We start from the raw sequence: 24145 nt of genomic DNA on the forward strand, positions 1-24145 counted from the left end.
ATGGTCTCTTTGTGTTTTTTACATTTTTCAGTCAGAGCTAACTGTTCAGCTAAGTAAATTATCTAGCTGTGATTGAAGATCCTGAATCTTTGCCTCACACTTTTGTACCTCTGCATTTTTAGAATGCACTTCTTTACATTTAGCATCTATACATGAAAACAGAAATGTGGTCACATCATGCAGCTGTGCACAACTTATGAAGTTTAACCCTTTCGCACGTAAGTTTTAAATATTCTGTCTGACCCCCCAGCGTGAGTTTTTTGAAGCGACCGTTATTTAGAACGTATCACTTTATGGTTTCCATGGTGACGCGTCATTGCTTGTTATGTGACACACCGCAGCACTGTATGAATGATAATCTGCTTTCATTTAATTTTTCCTTTGTTATTCAAAATATTTACAAATTTGTTGACTATAGCATGAAATATCTAATATTCCGATCGACAAATATGTGCAAGTGGATGTGTTTTGCAGTTTAAACACCTTTATAACGATCATGTTAGTTGAGCCATATGCGCGATGGGCGCCGCCATGTTAGATTGCGCCGCACAGAGAATCGGATCTGTTGGATTTACAACCAGTGAATTTATCTTCTCCCGAAATACATGAAAGTAAGTGAGTCGGTGAACTGGGGAAGAATAGAGTAAGCTTTAAAGTTACTTTCACAATCTGATATGAATAAAACGTGTCGTCTAATTATAATGGAAAGGGTTGTTATTTCCGCTTCTATAGACATCATTGTGTATTTTACAAACTCTAAATATATTGTTTTGTTAGTACTCGTGTGTATTTAAATGTCTGAAATCTACAATAAACATTATTTGGTTGAAAACACTGCATATATGTAATATATGAAAAGCGCTGCGCGCATCCGTCTCTGGTTTAGCGCCAGCCAAAGCGCGCACGCACATTTGAATTTGGTAGTTGATCACGCGATGCACTGAACGTTCTAATCACACCGGTGTGATCGTACGTGTTAAAGGGTTAAAGCCTCAATTATTTCACCACGTTTTGATTTCTTTTGGTGTTTGCCAATTATGTCCCACCATTTGAGCATTTCATCATCTGAACATTTAATCCCAATGTATTGTTTCTTGAGTTTGCACAAGGTAGGCTCAACTTTTTTGCTCCATAAAGCAAACAATACTTCACTCTTTCCAGAAATTTTCCCTTCCATCCCTGAGGAGATCTGAATATCATACCATTAAATAATTAAAACAGACTTACCCATTCCTTGGTGAGATGGTCAGCTTTAATCCATTCACAAGATTCAACTGTGAAAAAATGTCCTCATTCTGATGAGCAATCAAAGTAGATTTCAGAAAACTCACTGCAAGGGATGCCCGGGTTTCGGCACCATCTGTAAGGGTGGAACTCCTACAGCGGTTCAGACTGTAAGGTTTGCCAGAGCGACTAAAGAAACTTTATCAGTAAGATGTTAGAAAACTGTACATTTCTTGTCGATTACCACCCACTGCAACTTATACCAATGACGGAAATAAGCACAGCCCTTACGAAAAAGAAGTTTACTTCAAGTTCATTTTATCAAGTATACTTTAGTAATGTTAAAGTATATTTTTTAAGTATACTTTATGTAGTAAGTATACTAGTATCAATGTACTAGTAGTAAACTTGTAAGTGTACTATTTTAATACCGCTTGGGACTAAATTGGCCCAACTGAAGTATACGTTTAAGTGTACTATAAGTGTAACAGTAGTAAACTTTAAGTACACAACTAGTTCACAGTTTCGTTTCTCATTTGTACTGCATCTGTACTACAAGTGAACTTATAAAAATTGTACACAGCATGTATGAAAAAGTTACCTGAGAGAGAGAAAGAGAGAGAGAGAGAGAGAGAGAGAGAGGGCCAGAGAGTGCCCAAGAATCCAAGAAAGAAGAGCAGAGTATCAAAGAGACCAGAGCAACAGTTACAATCTTCTTTTATCCCTTCCTTGACCATGTGACCAAAACTCAAATGTGAGACATTCAAACTGACCAATCAGAAGATTTAAACTTCCCCCACTGTACTAAAGGTGTGACCATTTGTAGACCCCCAATGTCTTGGCCCCTCGGGGCTTGATCAATATCAGCACCTTTGTGCCTTCCAAATGGCCCTTGTAGCAAGAGAGAGGGGTTGAAACAGTAAAGCAAATGTCTTTGATTATTTTAAAATATCTTTAGATATTTTCAATCTTACACCTCAATCTCTCCAGTTTACAGTGTGAATCCTTCAGTACGTCACATAAGTGCTTCATTCCTGTGTTTTCTAGATTATTCCTGCTCAGGTTCAGCTCTCTCAGGTGTGACGGGTTTGATTTCAGAGCTGAAGTCAGGATGACACACTGTTTCTCTGTAATTCTGCATCTAAACAGACTGAAGACAGAGAAATAACAATAGTTCACATCTGTGATGATCATCTTATTGAAGAGCTTCAGCAGCATTTAGTTTCCAATAGTCTGTTTGAAACCCAGTTACACTAGTTCTGTGTGCTGAAGATACTGTTTCTTCTCTTTCATTTTAACTATTTATTTGATCTCTCTATTCTTTATTCTCTGTTGAAAAGACAGATTTCTGCATGTACACAATCAGAACATTATATCAAATGCTGGAAATTAAACAATTAATAAAAAGATAAAAAATAAATAAATAAAGTGGCCAACAGGAAAACCGCAGAAAGTGCACTGCTATAAAATATGAAACATAAGTCCTGCTGTCTTAAAATAAATAAACTTCAATCTCACTGTAACTGCTGTACAGTATAATGATACTAACTGTAGTTCCCATTCAGTCGGTCACGTTCGACGTATGTCGGACAGACCGACGAATAGGAATCTCGCCAGAGAGGCCAATCTACTTTGAGTGTAACTAAACGAGCCAATGCACATTGGCATGCAATCATCTGCATCAGCTGCTCGCCTCGCAGCGCGGGTATATAATGAGCAGCAGGTGCGTTGCATCTTCAGCTTTTCGCTTCGGAGCCGAACTACTGAGCAAACACGGTGGTTTCTATGAGCGAGTGTTTGAAGAACGGACTTCAACGAGCCAGCTCTCTCTCTGACTGCTCTTCTCGTCCGGTGCAGGAGGAACAGCACAGCAGCGGGGCCGATTTTTCTTCTTTGCTTTCGTTTTTGCCTTTTTTTATTTGAGCAAAAAAGCTGTGTATCAGCGTGAAAAGCTGTGTATCAGCTCCTCAGAGGGTTGCTTCGGGCGGCGGCACTGGTGACCTGAGGATCACGGTGAGCGCGTTTCCTTCGGGGAACCAACCCCCTAGGAACCCTCATCCCTCCTGCACTCCGCAGCCAGTAGAGCTGCCGGGGGAGCGCGGTGGACCACCCCAGAGGTGTGTACCATCTGTATCCTTCGGAGCTCCCCAAGACGACCGGATGTCGATCGCTGCATCGGAGGGTGAGCCTGACGCTTCTGGGGATGACGATTCGGCGCAGCTGCCTCCCTCGGGAGTGACAACTGTGCCCGATTCAGACCCGGAAATGATGGCTATGCTTTCCCGGGCCGCCAACAGGGTCGGGCTCGTGTGGAATCCTCCACCGTGTCCCGAACCCTCGAGGTTGGACGATTGGTACCTTGGTGTGGCAAGGGCTGGTTCTCAGCCCCCCACCCCAGTGCCTTTCTTCCCGGAGGTGCATGAAGAGCTCACTGGCACGTGGACGGCACCTTTTACTGCCCGAAACCGTGTCGGTGGGTCCTCCTCCTCACCACCCTTGACGGCGGGGCAGCGAAGGGTTATACGCGCATACCCCCCGTGGAACGGGCCGTTGCTATGCAACTGTGCCCTAACTCCACCTGGCGGGGGGAGGCCTGTGGGGAAGCTGCCTCTGCCCTACACGCTATGGCGTTGTTGCAGGTCCATCAGGCCAAGGCACTGAAGGATCTGCACGAGGGTGGCCATGACCCACAAGTTCTTCAGGAACTTCGTGCCGCGACGGACCTCGCGCTACATGTCGTTGATTTTGATGATTTGATAAGTTTAGATAATTCTTCCTCTCCTATAGCGGCGAATGATTCTAGTTTTACCTCAGGGACACTACAGTGCACTGTCTGAAGCGAAACTGTAGACGGTTGCATGTTTTTTAATTTTCTCTCTAATATTATCAATCTTGCAAGTAAAGAAGTTCATAAAGTCATTACTGCTGTGCTCTATGGAAACGTCAGCAGTTGAATCTCTGTTTCTAGTTAATTTAGCCACTGTGTCAAATAAATACCTAGGATTATGTTTGTTTTCTATTAAGAGATTTGAAAAATAAGTAGATCTAGCATTTCTTATAGCCGTTCTGTACTCAATCATTTTTTCTTTCCACGAAAGGCGAAAAACTTCTAGTTTTGTTTTCTTCCAACTACGTTCAGCTTTTCTAACAGCTCGTTTTAGAGCCCGAGTGTGCTCATCATACCACGGCGTTGGATTAGTTTCCTTAATCTTCTTTAGACATAAAGGAGCGACTGCATCTAATGTGCTGGAAAAGAGAGAGCCAATAGTTTCTGTTGCAACATCGAGTTCTTCTAAGTTGTCAGGTATACTAAGGCGATGAAACTGCTCGGGGAGATTATTTATAAAGCAATCTTTAGTGGTAGACGTGATGGTTCTACAATATTTATGGCTGGGTGGTGGTTTTGTAGCCTTGGCTAATTGTATTATACACAAGACTAAATAATGATCTGATATATCATCGCTCTGCTGTAGAATTTCAACAGCATCAATATCAATTCCATGCGACAGTATTAGATCTAAGGTATGATTACGACAATGAGTGGGTCCTGACACGTGTTGTCTAACTCCAATAGAGTTTTAAAATGTCTGCAAATGCCAATCCAAATGTGTCTTTATTATTATCTACATGGATATTAAAATCACCAACAACAAGGACTTTATCCGCAGCCAGTACTAAACTCTGATATAAAATCAGCAAATTCTTTGATAAAGTCATTATGGTGCCCTGGTGGCCTGTATACAGTAGCCAGCACAAATGTCAACTTACATAATGTTACATAAAGCACCATCACTTCAAAGGAATTATATTTGAAATTCTTTTGAATGATTCTTAATATATTACTATAAATTACAGCAACACGTCCCCCTTTGCCTTTCTGTCGAGGCTTGTGTCGATAATCATAACCTTGAGGACTAGATTCATTTAAAGTAATGTAATCGTCTGGTTTTAGCCAGGTTTCTGTCAAACACAGCAAGTCTAGTTTATTGTCTGTGATAATTTCATTTACAATAAGTGCTTTTGAAGAAATAGATCTAATATTCAGTAACCCAAGCTTTATCATTTGTTTATCTGATTTATCTGTGATTTTCATTTTTTGAACATCAATTAAATTTTTTACCCTTAAAAGGTTTCGGAAGTTTTTTGTATTTACTAGTTCGAGGTACAGACACAGTCTCTATGTGATAATATCTAGGTGAAAGAGTTTCTATGTGCTGTGAATTATTTGAGTTCTGTGACGTGAGGCGGCTAGCAGACGGTCGGTTTAGCCAGTTTGTCTGCGTCCTGATCTGGGCCCTGGTTTGTCATGTTTCAGCTCTAAGACTATTTGCCAAATTTCTAGATAGAAGAGCAGCACCATCCCGGGAGGGATGAATACCATCTCTTTTCAACAGATCAGGTCTGCCCCAAAAGCTTTTCCAATTGTCTATGAAACCTATATTATTCTGCGGACACCACTTAGACAGCCAGCCATTGAGTGATGATAACCTGCTAACTATCTCATCACTCCGACGAACAGGAAGAGGGCCAGAACAAATTACTTCTGCTGACATTGAATTTGCGAGTTCACACACCTCTTTAATGTTAATTTTAGTGATCTCCGACTGGCGAAGTCGAACATCATTTGTGCCGACGTGGATAATTATTTTAGAATATTTACGTTTAGCATTAGCCAGCACTTTTAAATTTGCTTTGATGTCAGGTGCTCTGGCCCCCGGCAAACATGTGACTATGGTGGCTGGTGTCTCTATTTTCACGTTCCGTGTAATAGAATCGCCAATAACTAGGGCACTTTCAACAGGATTCTCAGTGGGTGCGTCACTGAGTGGGGAGAACCTGTTTGATGTTCTAATCGGAACGGAAGAGTGGTGTTTGTTCTTGCCATTATGCCGCCTCACAGTCACCCAGTTAGCCTGCTGCGTGGCTTCTACAACCGGAACCGAATGTGCAGTGTTTACTAGGCTAGTCGCATCCAAAGCAGTATCTAAGGCCCTTTCATTCTCACTATCCTCAATTAAAGTTTGGATGCGTGTCTCTAATTCTGAGATTCTCTCTGTCAGCCTGACAATATCCCTGCATTTATCACATGTGTAAGGCTCACTGCTGACAGAAAGAGCTAAGCTGTACATGTTGCATTTAATACACATGATAATCGTCGGACATGACTGACCGTGTGTTTGATGAACGCCGTCCGAAAAACTCCACAGCTTCCCGATCTGGCGAGGACAGATCAGAATAACATACATCTGATAAATCCGCCATTAAATCGACAAGAAAGGTTGGTTTAGAGGAAAAAAGAAAGTAGACGGTAGCTAGCAGGCTATGGCTAACACTAGGTGATTACGCTGGTGGATTGCTAGTAATAGATCGTTCCGTTTAGTAATACTATGCAATAGGTTAAGTAATCTAGTGAAAAATAAGAAAGTTATATTATGTGAATAGGAATAAAGAGAAGGATTTAGGATAAACTCCACGAAGCTCCGAGCGTAGGGCAGCAGCGTTGAGCAGCGTTGACCACCTTGACATCAACCGTCAAGGTGGTCTACGCTCCCGTCGCATGTCGCAACTCGCCCGCCATCTCCTCCTGTGGAGTCGGAAGCATCTGAGGTCGCTTTGCGCCATTCATGTCCCCGGTGTGCTCAACTGTGTGGCCGACGAGCTATCATGAGCTGCGCTGCCAGGAGAATGGCGACTCCACCCCCAGGTGGTTCAGCTGATCTGGAGAGAGTTCGGAGAGGCTCAGGTAGACCTGTTTGCCTCACCAGAAACCTCCCACTGCCAGTTGTTTTACTCTCTGACCGGGGGAACACTCGGGACAGACGCACTGGCACACAGCTGGCCCCGAGAAGACCCCCGAAGATGCTCGATCGGTGTCGTGCTTTCCTTCTTGCAGCAAGGGTTGGAGCGTAGGCTGTCCCCCTCCACCCTCAAAGTCCATTCTGCTGCTATCTCCGCTTACCACGACCACATAGATGGCAAATCTGTTGGTCAGCATGACCTGGTCGTCAGGTTCCTTAGGGGGGCGAGACGGTTAAATCCTCCTCGTCCCCCCTCCATACCCTCTTGGGACCTCGCTCTGGTGCTAAAAGCACTTCAGATTGCTCCCTTTGAGCCTTTGCAATCGGCAGGTTTAAAGATTCTGTCTATGAAGACTTTGCTGCTGGTTGCATTGGCTTCTATCAAGAGGGTAGGGGACCTGCAGTCATTTTCGGTCGACGAATCGTGCCTGGAGTTCGGGCCGGGTGACAGCCACGTGGTACTGAGACCCCGGCCTGGCTATGTGCCCAAGGTTCCTACAACTCCCTTCAGGGACCAGGTGGTGAGCCTGCAAGTGCTGCCCTCGGAGGAGGCAGACCCAGCCCTGGCTTTGCTCTGTCCAGTCCGCGCCTTGCGACTGTACATAGACAGAACTCGAAGCTTCAGGACCTCAGACCAGCTCTTTGTCTGTTACGGAGGCCAGCAGAAGGGAAAGGCTGTCTCCAAGCAGAGGATGGCCCACTGGATAGTGGATGCCATCGCCCTGGCTTACCAAGCTCAGGGCGTGCCCTGCCTGCTCAGGTTGCATGCTCACTCCACGAGAGGTGTAGCATCCTCTGGGCGCTGGCTCGTGGCGCCTCGCTAACAGACATTTGTAGAGCTGCGGGCTGGGCGACACCTAACACGTTCGCTAGATACTATAGCTTTCGTGTCGAGCCGGTCTCCTCCCGTGTTCTTGCCTCAGGTCAGAGGCACGGAGAGGCCCAGGCTTAGTGTCGGCTTGCTGCGCTGCATGCGCTTCTTTGCTCCAGAGAGTCCCTACGGGCACACCCTGTTGAGTCCTCCGGTCACCCTTCGGCAGCTGACGTGGCGGAACGTCCGGCGCCAGGCCTATACTCTGTTGCATCCCTGAGAACCGGATTTAGGCTGGGTTCCATATGTGTGACCCTACGGGGATCCCATATGGCTTTCTCCACGGCTGCTCCTAAACGAAGCCCGTGTCTTTCCCTCTGGGAGAACCCATCTCTACCGAGTTGGAGTCACCCCAGTTCTTCCATATGTAGCACAGCCCTACAGGGTTAGTCCATATGTACTTCTCCACATAACTCCTTCGGGGAAGGATGTGGCTTCCGCAGCGTTCCTTTCAACGAAAGGTTACGCTTTCCCAGCGTTATCCAATAGTCTCACTGAATGGGTTTGGGAACAACAGTGATCGACCCTCTCTGTGTGTTAGCCCTGTCCCACCGTCCGCAGGCAAGGGGGTTCAGGTGGCTTACAACAGAGCGCTGGAGGAGGCCAGCTCCTGTGGCGCTTTGGTAGGGATTCCTATTCGTCGGTCTGTCCGACGTACGTCGAACGTGACCGACTGAATGGGAACGTCTCGGTTACAAAGGTAACCCTCGTTCCCTGAAGGAGGGAACGGAGACGTACGTCCCGTCGCCACAGTTGTTGTCCTGCTGTGCTGCCGCCTGCTTAGTTCGGCTCCTCAGCGAAAACCTGAAGATGCAACGCACCTGCTGCTCATTATATACCCGCGCTGCGAGGCGAGCAGCTGACGCAGATGATTGCATGCCAATGTGCATTGGCTCGTTTAGTTACACTCGAAGTAGATTGGCCTCTCTGGCGAGATTCCTATTCGTCGGTCTGTCCGACGTACGTCTCCGTTCCCTCCTTCAGGGAACGAGGGTTACCTTTGTAACCGAGACGTTTCTCCAACTTGAATTGTGGGTTCATCAGTAGATCACTGAGGTTTTTCACTCCAGAGTCTCCTAGTTTATTCCAGCTCAGGTTCAGCTCTCTCAGGTGTGACAGGTTTGATTTCAGAGCTGAAGTCAGGATGACACACTGTTCCTCTGTAATTCTGCATCCACTCAGACTGAAGACAGAAAGAGAAAAGACAATGACTCAGAACTATGATGATCAACTACCATGTTTAGCTTCATCCAGCAGACTTTTGCTGACAAATAAACAGGGATATCCAGGTGTAGGTAACATGGAGAAGGCACACATTGTTCATTTAGGGGGCTTTCACACTGGGCTTGTTTGCCGCGGTCCAAGCCCGGTCTCAATTGTTCCCGGTCCCCCGTGGTCTTGTTTCACACTCAAACTGATTCTATCGGACCCTGGTGTGTTTGTGTTCATCTTACGTCACAGACATGATATTCATGTGAACCGCTGCACAGTTCGAGTGCAACCAAACTCAGATCACCTCCTTCAGGTAGTCTCGGTCTCGGTTCGGTACTCCGGTGCACATCAGGCTTCACATGACAGCTTTCACATTAGAGATTTTTCATGAGAAACGCGCCCCGTTTCAAACTAAACTGCTAACGATTCAGTTTCTAAGCACCCTGGAGAAATTGAGAAATTTGTTACAAATTTTTATAGGAACCTGTACTCCCCTGATTTTCAACAGTTAACGAAAACAAAATATATTTTTAATAATTGGCTCCAAAGAAATTTATCAATTTATTGAGCTTTCTTATTCAACATTTAAAATTAACTGGTTAAAAAGATGTGTGCTTGGGTCAGATTGTGGTATTTTATTCCTAATAATATATTTAATAGGGTATGTGGCCTTTTTTTTTTTTTTTGATGAAATGCAATTACTCCACTGGTAAATCACCTGTTAAACTGGTCAGATTTCATCAACAAGCTTTGTTAGCCTGGAAACTGGTCCAGAAAGTGAAGATATTTGTCATTTATTCTTCTCATGTAATGTTTCATCACTTTTCTGGAAAGATTTGAGTTCCTATTGTTTTTCTAAAGTTGATATGAACTGTAATTTACACATTAAGGATGTTGTTTACTTTTTGGAAAACCAAAACAAATCTTTAGAATCTACTGTTAACTTTCTTATCCTTGCGGCAAATTTTTATTTTCACAAACAAAAGGTTTCTTAAGAAAATACTTACTTTTATAGATTTATTATGTGAAGTTGAACATTTAATCAAATCATTAATAATTATTAACAAAAAATGTAGTTCTGTTTTGAAGAGATATGATGAGATCTTTCATGTACCGTGACTATTACCTGTTTTGTTGTTGTTGTTTTTTTATCCTCTTTTCTTTCTTTGTTCTGTTCCTTCTTTTCTTTGTTCTTAAAAAAGCTATTTAAATGTATCTTTCTCTTTTAACGATCATTCTCAATTTATTTTTTTCTCTTTCATATGTTCAGATGACTTTGGATGTATTGTTGATACATTCTGTGATACATTCTATTTCATTAATGTCATCTATAAATTGTTTGCAATAAAAAAAAAATAATAAAAAAAACATTTCGTACTTTGTTGGGACAAAAGTGAGTAACTTCTGTCCACCTCGTCTGTAAGCAAGAAATAAAATTAAGAAATTTATGTTTAATTTAATGTTGATTCTGGAATTTAAAAAAAAACTATATATATATATATATATATATATATATATATATATATATATATATATATATATATATATATATATATATATATATTTTTTTTTTTTTTTTTTTTTTTTTTTAAATGATTCATTCAATCAATTGTTTTTTTTTCCTCCCAGCCCTATTACACGTCACCAGCAATCAGTAAACAAATGATCACATTCAGCAATCATGTTCAAAAAGAGCAACTTATATTTTAATTACACAGAATTAAACTGTGAAAGTTGGGAAAGACATCTCTGTGTTTATAATGCAGCATGTTTTTTCAATCTATCACTTATTTAAAGAGTTTTCTAAGCTCTGGAAAAACATTATTATCAGCTACAGTAACATTACAATGAAAAGTAATGTAATATTTTAAATAAATGAACAATACTCACGTCAGTTTGTTGAGTTGACAGTGTTTATCCTGCAGTAGAGCAGCGATCTGATTCACTCGTGTGTCTCCTAGTTCATGTTCACTCAGTTTCAGCTCTCTCTGGAGTAACGGGTTTTTACCCACAAATCTCTCCACATACTGACAGGCTTCATCTGCAGCAGCACTCAAAAACCTGCAGAAGAGTCAATTCAGTTCTCAACTAAATGTCTGTTGCATTACAAACATGATTGATAAGACAAAAAACTTAATTATTGTTCTAAAGACAAGCTCTAGTTAGTTATTTAGATGTAACAGGTGTGAGAAACATAAGCACAGCGAAAACTGGCTTCTGAAACTGCAGTGTTTGAACATCTGGAGACTCATAGACCTGCTGTAGAGATACAGTGAATCTGGCCTTGATGGAAAACAATTGTGTTCAGAAAACAATTTGACTGTAGCTGTAGCTTGTACCACAACTAAACTGTGTTTATGGTTATCATCATCTTGATCATTTTGATGCAACAAATTGTCCAGCTTATTGTATAACTAAAATAATTTATTTGTTATGAATATTTAGCGTGCATATAACTAATCTTGTTAATGATTTCATCCAGTCTCACCTCAGTGTCTTCAGCTGACAGTTTGGATCCTGTAATAAATCATTTAGCTCCTTCACTCCTGATTGTCCAGGATCATTTCCTGTGAGATCCAGCTCTATCAGGTGTGAAGGGTTTGATCTCAGAGCTGAAGCCAGAGCTTTATAACCTTCTTCTGTTACACTGCAGTTAGAGAGTCTAGAACAGGAATGAAAACATTCAGCTGGTTAATCCGAACAATATAAATCTTTAAACTGAATTTTATTTTGTTCTTTGTACAAATGTATTGAAAGTTAGTTTCGACAACTGAATATAAAGGCAAAAAAACAGGAAAAAGAATGAAAGATAATCTCTGTGTATCTCAATGAATTACCGCACAGAGGTACACAATAATATTAGAATGATCTCTCTAATAGACCACCATCTTCTCTTTAATTAAAAAAAAAAAACATTTTAATTAGACCGAAAGAGTATGAGTGGAAGTAAACATGCACACACTCGCATCGTTCACAGGCGCCATCTTGTACACCAAGCCCAATTTGATCTTTAACATTAGGGGCCCTATTTTGATGATCTAAATCAGGGATGGGCAACTTCGATAGTGACAAGCCCATCATTTTTTCTCCTTAATACCAGGGGGCCAGATTACTAATCGCCACTCACACCATTTACACCAGGATCGACCGGAAATAGCGACCTCTCCTCAATTAATTTAGTATTAATATCATAATCTGAATGCAATCTTTACATTACTTGCTTTTTAAATGTCCAGCGGGCCGTATTTAAAGACATTGCGGGCCGTACGTGGCCCGTGGGCCACCAGTTGCCCATCCCTGATCTAAGTGCATGGTCTAAAGCACAAGGAACAAGTGCACTTAGGGCATGTCCGAATCCAATTTAATTTAATTTCTAAACGCTTTTCTAGCAAGGAAACGGATCTACTTTTGCGCTAGGTTAAAACACGCGAGCAGATCATCTAGCCTACGGGACAAGCAGGATTTTAGCAAAGCATTTTTATTTTTATGCACACAATAATAATCTTTTACATTGTAATCCTTTTATTTTTAATATTTGACATGTTTGTGTGCTGCTGTGTTACACGCCTTGTGCACTCGCCTATAAGCGCATATTACTAACGTGCTCGTTAATTAACAAAAAATATTGTGCCATTGACTTTAGACCAGGTTTCAGTTGGTCAATGGCTCAGTCTTTCAGTTAGATCTCGTTTTCAGACCAGCACGTCCAAGGGGCACAAATGCATTTGCTATTTAAACAATGTGGCACAGGACGTGAAAATGATAACTGCGTCGGGCTTAAACTAGCAAAAAACAATTGCGTCACACATTCCGCCACATTGTGCCAGGTGTATGATAGGACCGTAGATCTTTCCTTTTCTTGGAACAAAACTAATGCTTAATGTCAATTCAATATTACTCTTAAAGGTGGAGTAAGCAGAATTTCCAAAACATTGTTTGGAAGTTAGTCGGGCCGACACCAACAACAAACGTGTAACCAATCAGCATTAGGGGGTGTATGACGGTCGAGGAGAGAGAATTAGCAAGAGGGAGATTTAAAAAAAGAAATAAAAAAACAACAACTGCTAAAAGAGAGATGGGACACAATACAAAAGAGCTGAAAAGATCATCACTGGAATGAAGGTTTATGACTGGGCAAGCTCTTTAGGACCCGTGTATACATTAGAAAAGCTTTCCAGCGCTAGAGAGGCCTGAAGGAAGGCCTGAAAACAGACGCTGATGCTGCTTTCATTCCGCTTCACCTGTTTACCGACTAACAATGAACACTTAATTTGTATTTACTCGTGTACTGTATGTTAATTTTTTTGTGCTTCCATGTTGTTCATCAACTGCACTTTACTTTTCGTGAAGCATTTTGTTGCATGTCAGCTGTGATAAACAGACATCCACTCACATTGCGTGTGTAACAGTGGCCAGATAGTCAGAGTTTTGCAGTTATACTACTGCACAATGACAACCACTAGAGAATGCAGTGTTTAGTTAGTGTTTAGTTAGTTATTGTTAGAGTACTCGCCTTCCCTGCCAGCAGTGATCAGGCCAGAGTGCGAGACCGACTCGGAGCAGGGTGGTTCGGATTGGAGTGTGCGTTTTGGAGGCGGAGCAACGAAAAGAGGGGTGGGCTTGTTTGGGTTTCTTTCACATATTAACAATGTCCAACAGCATTTTTCAAAATCTAATTATCCCACCTTTAATGTAAAACACATCAACAATATAATATTACAGTGACAAACTCGCTTATATTAAACATCTATCTTTTATCAATAAAACAACAGGACTGATGACATGGTATACCCGTGTTATAACAAATAAATTAAGGTCTTTGGAATATTTGCATATGCCAGCCTATGTTCCCAACATTATGAAAGGAATTTATTACACAAGGGCAGGCAGTAACGTCTGGAGCACCACAGCCGAATCATCAGACTAGACTGTTTTTACGATGCCGTTTCATGGGTGAGAAACTGCAAAAGACACGGGAGACAAGTGCAACATCTAAACATGTCCGCCAACATAAAAACATTAGGACAAATAGCGCAATGCAAAAACCTGTTTGATATTTCATGTTTGCATGATGATGACAGGCTGAAAGCTGCTGTTGTTTTCTGTTTTTACAACGCAATTGCTATTAATAATAGCCTATTACTGGTGTTATTTATTGCTATTACTTTTTGGCTAAGAAATATTTAGCATTTTCTTATTTTATATTATTTCAGAGTATATAGGATGTGTTTAAGATAAGTTTGTACAACATTTGTCTTCATACAGTGGTGGTCAGAATTATTGGCACCCTTAGTAAATATGATCAAAGATGGCTGTAAAAATAAATCTGCATTGTTTAACCTTTTGATCCTTAATTCATAAACTTAGCAAAAATCTAACCTTTCATTGAAGAAAAAGAATTGAAAGTGGGGGGAAAGTTACATTATGAAATAAATGTTTATATCCAAAACACGTTGGCCACAATTATTGGCACTCTTTTATTTAATAGTTTTTGCAACCTCCTTTTGCCAAGAAAACAGTTCTGAGTCGTCTTCTATAATGCCTGATGAGTTTGGAGAACACCTGACAAGAGATCAGAGACCATTCCTTCATGCAGAATCTCTCCAGAACTTTCAGATTCCCAGCTCCATGTAGCTTCATTTTGTGCTCAGTGACACATTTTTGTGTTGGTTTTGATGTTTGTTTTGGATCATTGTCCTGATGGAAGATCCAGCCATAGCCCATTATTGGATTTCTAGCAGAAGCGGTCAGGTTTTGATTTTTTATCTGTTGATATTTGGTAGAATCCATGATACCATATATCTGAACAAGATGTCCAGGACTTCCAGCAGAAAAACAGGCCCACAACATTAAAGATCCAGCAGTATATTTAACCGTGGACATGGGGTACTTTTTATCCATGTGTGCACCAAACCCATCTGGTGGGATTGCTGCCAAAAAGCTCTTTTTTTTTTTTAGTTTCCTCTGACCATAGAACCAGGTCCCATTTGAAGTTCCAATCATGTCTGACAACTGAATATGCTGGAGATTGTTTCTGGATGAGAGCAGAGGATTTTTCTTGAAAACCTCCTGAACAACTTGTGGGGATGTAGGTGCTGATATTTTTTTTATCGCTTTCTGAGACTCAAGACTCAACTAATCTCTGCAGTTCTCCAACTGTGATCCTTGGAGAGCCTTTGGCCACTCAAACTCTCCTCCTCACCACGCATTAGGACGATTTAGACACATTTCCTCTTCCAGGCAGATTTGTAACATCTTTAGTTAATTGGAACTTCTTAATTATTGCCCTGATAGTGGAAATGGGGATTTTACAGTCATCTTTGATCATATTTACCAAGGGTGCCAATAATTCTGACCACCACTGTATTTCAGGCATATTTCTGCAAAGATATTTAACAAATTGTTTTACACTTGAAGTGGAGTTTTTTTTAAGTTTTTTTTAAACCACATTGTTAATAAAGAGAATGTTACTTAAATCATATTTTAGTTAAGTTTTTAAGGTGACTAGTTAAACAGTTAAAGCCTCTGAATAAAATGTAGCCTATTTTCCCTTCCTCAAGTATGAGTATGAGCCAATATATAATTCTATGTAAGTCATAAAAGTGTTTATGATAGAAAAAAATTATTTGCATTTTTAACATTTTTTAATATTTTAATATTTTTTATTTTTAATATTTTTTATATTTTGTCTAAAGGTTTGATAAACTGTTTCCATTCAAATTTAGTTTGCTTTTTCAGACTATTATTTCATATGTCATGCTTTAAAGGGTTAAGTTCATGTTTATAATGGGAGAATCACTATAGAATAATGTAGATAAATGCATTTTTCAGATGAGAGCAAAACATGACAAAACAGTATTAAATGACTTACAGAGCTCTTCTGGAGGTTTTGAGGACTGCCGATAATCTAATGAGACACTCGTCTGATTTCTTGAATTTATGAAGCTCAAACTCCTCCAGCTCTTCCTCTGATGTCAACAACACAAAGACCAAAGCAGACCACTGGGCAGGTGAAAGGTCACCAGATGAGAGACTTCCTTTGCTAAGGTGGGTCTGAATCTCCTTCACCAGAGTTTGGTCGTTCAGTTCATTCAGACAGTAGAACAGATTGATGGATCTCTCTGCAGACAGATTACCTTCTAATTGTCTGCTTGATGTACTGAACTATTTCCTTGTTGCTCTGGTCATTGCCGTCTTGCTGTGTCAACAGACCCTGTAAGAGTCGTCGATTCGGACTGGACTGAACAGACCGAGGAGGAAGCGAAGGAAAAGGTCCAGGTGTCCATTTGTCACTCTTGAGTGCCTTCGTCCACTGCAGCCTTGAGAAAATCAATCATGGTTTCATTTTTGTTTTTCCTGTTCTGTAGACTCATGAACAAACACACTTTTCCTTGTTGATGTCTAGAAACAGATGTGCATAAAGGGCTGCAATAAACTCTTGAATGCTCAAGTGAACAAAGCAGTACATGGTACCAAGAATGATCCCTGTTTCCTCCTTAAAGATCTGGGTACACATGCCTGAGTACACTGATGCCTTATAGACGTCAATACCTACAGGCTTCCAGGTCTGTGTCATAGAAGATCACGTTGTTTCTTCTGGAGCTGATGAAATGCCAGATTCCCCAGTGAAAGGATAGTGTCTTTTTATCCAGGAAACATCTGCTGCGTATTCTCCATCATATTTTCGGCGGACTCTGCTGGATCTGAAAGCGGAGAAAGTGTGTGTACATTTGTGTCAGAGTCTTGGGAGTGTCTTCAGTATTTGATTCCTGTGGTGTTTTAGAGATCTCATCAGCCTGATTGTTTTTCACATCATTATTTCTTTTCTCCTCCAGAATGTTCTGGAGAACAGTGGCTGAAATCCAGCAGAAGACTGGGATGTGGCACATGATAAAGAGACTCTTTGATTTTTTAACATGATCAATGATTGTGTTGGCCTGATTCTGATCCGTCAATCTTTTTTCTGAAGTACTCTTCCTTTTGTGCATCACTGAATCCTCGTATCTCTGTCAGACGGTCGATGCAGTCAGGAGGAATCTTACTGGCAGCTGCTGGTCTGGTGGTGATCCAGATGAGAGCAGAAGGAAGCAGATTTCCCTTCATGAGGTTCGTTAGGAGAACATCCAGAGAGGCTGGTGACGATACATCACTCCACGTCTCATTACAATCAAACTTCAGAGGAAGGCGACATTCATCCAATCCATCAAGGATGAACAGGACTTTGAATTGATTCCTTTCTTGTAAGGTTCAGTCCTTTTGTCTCTGGGTAAAAATTGAGTTATAATGTCCATCAAACTTAGCTTTTCTTTCTCCTTTTAAGTTCATCTCTCTGAATGGAAGAGGAAATATGAAACGGATATCTTGATTTTCTTTTCCTTCAGCCCAGTCCAGAACAAACTTTTGCACAGAGACTGATTTTCCGATGCCAGCGACTCCTTTTGTCAGTACAGTTCGGATCTTCTTGTCTTGTTCAGAAGCTTCAAACAAATTTGTGCACTTAACCTGAATCTCTTGAGATTCATGACGTCTGGAAGCAACTTCAATCTGTCTGACCTCATGTTCAGTATTGACCTGTTCACTGCCACCCTGAGTGATATAGAGATCTGTGTAGATGTTATTCAGAAGTATGGAGTCACCATTGCTTCGCCAATTCCTTCAAACACACATTGATACTTCTCCTTTCAGGACCACATTTTAGCTGATCAGTTGAAGACCAGCTCAATCTAAACACAGGAACAAAAATAGGTAGTTTTAGTCTTAATTTATAGTTTTATAGATAGTCTACATCAGTGGTTCCCAACCACGATCCTGGAGGCCCACCAACACTGCACATTTTCTATGTCTCCTTTGTCTGACACACCCATGTCTGGTCTTGGAGTCTCTGCTAATAAGCTGATGACCTGATTCAGGTGTGTTTGATTAAGGAGACATGGAAAACATGCAGTGATGGTGGGCCTCCAGGATCGTGGTTGGGAACCACTGGTCTACATTAATAAGTGTCAATCTGACAGATGGTCATGAGTCTCTGACCTTCTAGAGCATCAGCATCTTCATCTTGCTTCATCTCTCTCAGGTAATGTAGTGTGAGATCAAGAGCTGCTGCTTTGATACTGCATCTATTCTCATTAAAGTCCTTCACAAAGTTTTCTGTGTTCTCATTTTGTAATATTTTCTTAAACTTTTCCAGCTCTTTCTTCAGAAATCTTATTATTTTGCTCTCAAGATCCTACAAACAAAAATAAGGGGAAAAAAACAGTACAACAATTTAAACTAAATTGTACATCTACATTTGGTCAACGCTATTCATTTAATAATTAAAATATCTGTAAAAAAAGAAAAAAAAAATTAAAAGACTAATACCGTGTCTACACCAGACTTGACTTTTTCGCGTCAGGCGCAGCATGTCTACACTGAACACGACAAACCAACCGTTTCAAAGCATTGGGACTACGTCAGAAGTAGAATGGGGAATCTGTTTACTGTTGGGAATTTGCCGCGTCACGCCGCATCCAGTGTAAACAATATCACTGATTATAATGGGTTCTATTATCTTTTGACGCGTCACGTCGCTCGCGTCCGGTGTAGACACGGTGCATTTTTAACAAATAAAAAAATGTGTGCTTAAAAGGAAAAATAAGTGACTAAGAGAAATTAAATTAAATTTCTATTTTCAATAACATGTTTGTTATAAATATTAAACATTTATCAAAATGTGTTTTCCTACCTGGAAGATCCCCAGGAGATTGTCTTTGAAATTCTTGTGGTTCTTTTGAGTCTGAACGTCTGAGTCTAATGTCTCATACTGAAGCCTGTAATCAAATAAATACAATAAAATACTGATTTTCCAGGCAAAACATTACAGAAAGAGAAATAAAACCTGTGAATTAGCTGTGAATACTCTGATAAATATTTGATCTAAAATGTTTCATGATTGGTATTCAAAATTATCCCACAGATACACACTTCCGGTGTGAGAACGCTGGCGCGCTACTGCTGCCGCTTCACGCTGGTGCTTGTTCGCCTGTCTGTTTGACTGTCTGCCGATACGTTTTTATTTTTGGATTCGTTTCTACTGAGTTCAACAGATCTGGATTATTTTCTGGATTACTTTCTGGATTACTTTCTTTACTTAAAAAGTTTTGAACGACTGACCTGGCATTCTCGCGATCCTGTCACATTGATCGGCTACGAGCCCTCTCCATTCCTACTCACATCCTTCCCGACATCTGGCAAGGTGAGTCTCCACTCTCGCTGTCATTTGTGGTGTAAGTCCTCGGTATGGTTGGGTAGCCTTCCCTTCTGTGGATTGTGATTTGGTTCGGTTCTGGCTAACGTAGTTAAACCGACAGTTGATATATGGGTCTGCTGAATACTTTTATGAGTGAATGCCTGCGCAAACTGCTGCCGCTGCTCTCTGACGGCTTCATCTATTTTATTCTGTTGTTTGATTACTGATTTCTCTGGTCGTTTTAACAAACTGCACCTGAGGACTGTTTTTCCCAAATAGAAAACTTCAACTTTTCAGTAACTCTAACTGGGCTGACGGTTTGATCACGGCCTTTGGTGTCGCTTACTTCTCAAGGAGCTATCCAGGAATTTGTTTGCAACAATGTGGGTCAGCCGACTTCTCTTGTGGATTATATTTTATTTCATATACCATCCAGTGACATCGATACTTCAATATACAGCGGCAGAACTTTTCAAACTGCTATTTTGTGTCACCGAACCTCCGCTGACCCTTAAGTCTCACCAGAATATTAAATACTATCCTCGGCAGAAGTAGAAGAACCGGCTTTACTGACAAAATGTGCGTGACAATCACATGCGATATATCCCCCAGCCCTACTATCCCTACAACAAAGTGATTGTCTGGTTACTTTTAAATCACGTCTTAAAACCTACTTATTTAAATTAGCTTTCTCTGACCAGTTTTAAATATTGTATGTTAGCTGTTGCTTTGTTTGTATTGTGTCTCGATTTGTTTTATGACTACCATTTTACTGTACGGTGTCCTTGATTGTTTTGAAAGGCGCCTTTAAATATACTGTATTATTTATTATTATTATTATTATTGACTGATACAACTTTTTAACACAGTCAATGTGTGACCAAAAATTAGAAACATAAAATACCTTTTATTAGATGATGGTTTTTCCCCACTGAACTTTGGTGGTTCTCCATCTTTTGACCGATCACTCTTCAGAGACACAGAGATGGACACATGAGATCCTGATCTTACACTAATGACACAAAGAACACAGAGAAAAACACTTTAGATACTTCAATGTCTATCAATGATTTTATTATCTAAAAGCCAAAGTCATGGATTGATACAACTTTTTAACACAGTCAATGTGTGACCAAAAATGAGAAACATAAAATACCTTTTATTAGATGATGGTTTTTCCCCACTGAACTTTGGTGGTAATCCATCTTTTGACTGATCACTCTTCAGAGACACAGAGCTGGACACATGTGATCCTGATCTTACACTAATGACACAAAGAACACAGAGAAAAACACTTTACTACAGGAGATACTTTAGTCTATTTGAAAAGGTTTAATTTTGCAATTAAATGCAGTATAACTGTGTATTTGTCCATTTATGACTACAGTTGGATGGATATATATATGTTTAGTTTCATGCTCTATTTTCCATAGTGAATTTATGCCTCCTTGTGGCTGCCTGTGTAATTGTGTTACTGGAATGAGTTTCATAAGGATCCCAGAGAATTGAATTTTATTGTGACTTATTGTTTTATTCAGTCAAGTTCAATCACATACAACACTGTGACAAATAATGCAACTCTATAATGTAAACACACAAATTACCTTTTATTAGATGATGGTTTTTCCCCACTGAAGATGGGTGGTGTGCCATCTTTTGACTGATCACTCTTCAGAGACACAGAGCTGGACACATGTGATCCTGATCTTACACTAATGACACAAAGAACAGAGAGAAAAACACTTTAAATACTTAAATGTCTATCAATGATTTTATTATCTAAAAGCCAAAGTCATGGATTAATACAGTGTGGTCCTGTGAAAAAGAAGAAAATTAACAAATTATTAAAGTGATATTGTCAATAGAGTCCTGTGGCAAACAGAGTTTTATAGACAATGTCAGAGTTCATTTAAAAAGTTCAAAATTGAGGTTTAAAGAAATTACAAAATAATAATAATAAAACACTGATTAAAGTTTTGTTATTCACAGGGAAAAACAAACTCCAGTAGAGTTTGAAATGATGGTGTGAAACAGACGCAGTGTTACCTGTGTTTCTCTGAGAGACTCATCTTAGAGAGAGAGTCCTTTCCTCGCTCCTCTGATCAGCACTGGTTTGAGAAAACAATCAATCGTTCAGCAGGACCTGGAAATGACAAGATTTTACAGAGATGAAGAACATGAAAATAATGAAGAATGATGAGTTAGACACAACAGCAAAAACAATGAATAAAATAAAGTGAGTTACTAATATATTGTCATGTAAAATAACTGAATGATCTTAATAATTTCAGATTGATTGATGAGTTTAACTGACTCATTCAATTGAATACTAGCAGATTTTTGTTCTTTGACAAAAAATAATAAAACAAAATGTCTGGTTCAAAATTACTTTCGATTTCGCGTCACAAAAACAACAGCCTAAAACGGAAGAGAAAATGGTATTCGTTTTCAATAACTCTTTCTCTGTAACCCTTTCTTCATGTTTTAACATCCGTGGTCTTCAAAAGATTGTCAAAGATTCTTCGTCTGTTCGGATATCAATTGGTGTTATGGATCATAACTGGTGATCATAAAATGCGCGTGCACGCAGATGTTTACCTTGATTTCCGACAGATTCGTCACATGTGATAATTCACGGATCATAGATTAAAAACGCGTGTTTCACCAGTTGTAAACATTGTTATGCATAATAAATTGCTTTGAATTCGCAGCGTCTGTTTGTGTATTCGATGACTTTTTCAGGAAGTGTAGCATATGCTCGCGTCACGCTCACTCACGCACACACACACACACACACACACACACACACACACACACACACACACAACATCTGAATTTTAAAAAAAATGACCCAGTTCAAAAGTTTATACCCTTTTAATACTGTGTTTTAATACTGAGTTTTAATACTGTGTGGCGTTACCTGGATGACGACTTTTTTTTTTCTTTTTAGATGGTTCCCACATGCAAACAGACTTGGCCCAAATGTGGCCTGCACTGCTGGCGTGTTGCCGGCACTGGATGCACATGTCAGCCAACCGTGGGCCATGTGTGGCAATGGTGCACCAAGAATAAAAGATGACACAGACCCCATTGGAACTCAATTGAGAGAAGTGAAGCCCATTTTTACGATTTTTACACTTCCGTTTCTGACGCGCAGACTCAAAAACTTGAACGTCCGAACCTGTCTGACAGATGTAAATATTCTAAGCTGTGCGTCCAAACTGAGTTATCTTGCAACGGCGAGCTTGAGCGGGGAGTTCTTTGGCGTATGAGCAGGAGTGTCTGATTAATTATGTATAATATTTTAAAATAACGCCTGAATGATAATCACCCCGATTGCCTGCGAGCATCTCCTCCTGTCTCTACGGTAATTTCTCTTTGCGACAGAGAGTCGAGTGGTTTGACGCAATCGTTAGCCTATTTTTACAAAACTGTTTCTACGGGGCCATAATTAACATAGAAGGTAATGGAGCCCTTTATACATTGTCGTGTATCTTTAGAAATAAATAATGACAAATGGAGTCTTTAAACGCCAGATGTAAAGTTATTACTGTCAAAGTAGCAGAATAGGAGTCAATGGGGATTAACGCAAGTGAAGTTCTGCTACAAGATGGCGGCACCCGGCCACTTCAACTTCCGGTCGACTTCCTTGGGCACTGGGTGGCATGCATGCATGACAGCAGACAAATTTGGGCCGATTGTGGATGTGAGGTGTGTGGCCCAATCATGTAGCGATTATGGCCATACTCTGTGTACTGGAAATTGTAAGTATTTGGCCTGCTATTTCAAGGCAAGATTCCACGGTAACACCGCTTTTCTGGTTGGTGGATGAGGTCACGTGATGCGTCGGTTGAAATTTCTCCCACTGAAGGGTGAAGACGTCTGTCGGACAGCTGTTCTAGGTAAGTGAAGTTATGTTGTGTAAAACATTAGATGTTATGATGTTAGAGGAATCAAATTTGGCCTTTTGAATTGAACTTAAAAAAATTTACAAAAAAGCCGCCAAATGCGGTTAAAACTCAGATTATTTTGGTTATTATGATTAATGAATTCCATCACTCGTAACAGCTTCTTTAAAATAGAATAACAACCCATTTTTGGCGCTTTTTGAAATCTGAAACTCGGATGCCACTTAGTTCTTTATTGAAGTGAATTTGCCTATAACTGATTCCTGCCCTTGAACTTGAGAACCCAGATATGAGGTTGACGCGACCGGGGTGAGATAGACCGGCCCGCGGGATGTCCAGGCGCGGTGCTTCCTGTCCAGTGTGTGAACAATGTAGCCCACTGTTGTTAAAAAATCACAGCAAAATCAGCAAAGATTGACTTTTTCAAAGATTCAAAGGTTGTACAATCGATTTAATTATATCTAAATCTAATCTCTCTGTTCGGAGGTCTATCAATTTTTGTTTTGCTAGTGACATTCTTAAAACAATAAGAAAGCAATTTGATTTCGTAAGCATTTTAACATGTGGTCAAATCTGAATAATCATTGTGTCACATAAACAAAGACATGTTTTTGGTATTTGTAGGAGGTCATTGTTGTTTACATTAACCTATGCAATAAGTCTGTTTAAGACGACAGATTCATTTTGAAATTAAATCACTTTTTTTGATGAAAATGATATTTCTTTGAACGTTACATTATCAGTACTTCAACATCATTGGTTACTCTGTTTACACCACAGTTTCCATATCTCAACATTAGGTTTTTGTTTGCTAAAACTTATTTGTCATAATACGTGTCAAACTTCACCAGTTAGTCATTCAATTGCCATATTATTGGCAACATTTCCTTAAAAAACACCAAAG

General features: G+C 40.3%; 2 protein-coding genes across 5 annotated transcripts; both read right to left on the bottom strand.

The window, feature by feature from the left end:
- Positions 1–1804: 1804 nt before the first annotated feature.
- LOC125251959 (ribonuclease inhibitor-like) lies at positions 1805–16681 on the bottom strand. The gene is made up of 6 exons (XM_048165016.1): positions 16491–16681; positions 15977–16252; positions 11594–11767; positions 10996–11166; positions 8892–9076; positions 1805–2374 (listed from the first exon to the last, which is right to left on the bottom strand). Exons 1-6 carry the CDS (start codon positions 16679–16681, stop codon positions 2331–2333), a joined length of 1041 nt encoding a protein of 346 aa, XP_048020973.1. The 3' UTR covers positions 1805–2330.
- A 1292-nt stretch (positions 16682–17973) lies between these two features.
- On the bottom strand, positions 17974–22391 carry LOC125250599. 4 transcript variants are annotated; one of them, XM_048163261.1, is made up of 7 exons: positions 22254–22391; positions 21380–21476; positions 20938–21045; positions 20490–20597; positions 20238–20345; positions 18830–18914; positions 17974–18331 (listed from the first exon to the last, which is right to left on the bottom strand). In XM_048163261.1, exons 2-7 carry the CDS (start codon positions 21400–21402, stop codon positions 18095–18097), a joined length of 669 nt encoding a protein of 222 aa, XP_048019218.1. In that variant the 5' UTR covers positions 21403–21476; positions 22254–22391; the 3' UTR covers positions 17974–18094. The 4 variants fall into 4 exon arrangements, with proteins under 4 accessions (XP_048019218.1, XP_048019219.1, XP_048019220.1 ...); XM_048163262.1 differs by lacking the exon at positions 22254–22391 and adding an exon at positions 21932–22067; XM_048163263.1 differs by lacking the exon at positions 22254–22391 and adding an exon at positions 21723–21871.
- Between the last annotated feature and the right edge of the window lie 1754 nt (positions 22392–24145).

The sequence above is a fragment of the Megalobrama amblycephala genome, linkage group LG17 (genome assembly GCF_018812025.1).
Source record: "Megalobrama amblycephala isolate DHTTF-2021 linkage group LG17, ASM1881202v1, whole genome shotgun sequence".
NCBI classification, from domain to species: Eukaryota; Metazoa; Chordata; class Actinopteri; order Cypriniformes; family Xenocyprididae; genus Megalobrama; species Megalobrama amblycephala.

What these genes read in the sequence shown, in the direction of transcription:
- LOC125251959 (XM_048165016.1), bottom strand. Translation starts at nt 16,681, where the DNA reads ATGACACAGACCTGGAAGCCTGTAGGTATTGACGTCTATAAGGCATCA. An exon ending in CTAGACATCAACAAGGAAAA is followed by an intron (nt 16,253 to 16,490) that starts GTGTGTTTGTTC and finishes TACATCAAGCAG; the next exon opens with ACAATTAGAAGGTAATCTGT. An exon ending in AAAACCTCCAGAAGAGCTCT is followed by an intron (nt 11,768 to 15,976) that starts GTAAGTCATTTA and finishes TTCCTGTTCTAG; the next exon opens with ACTCTCTAACTGCAGTGTAA.
- LOC125250599 (XM_048163261.1), bottom strand. Translation starts at nt 21,402, where the DNA reads ATGAGTCTCTCAGAGAAACACAG. An exon ending in AAACCATCATCTAATAAAAG is followed by an intron (nt 20,346 to 20,489) that starts GTATTTTATGTT and finishes TTGTGTCATTAG; the next exon opens with TGTAAGATCAGGATCTCATG. An exon ending in ATCTCCTGGGGATCTTCCAG is followed by an intron (nt 18,332 to 18,829) that starts GTAGGAAAACAC and finishes TTTTGTTTGTAG; the next exon opens with GATCTTGAGAGCAAAATAAT.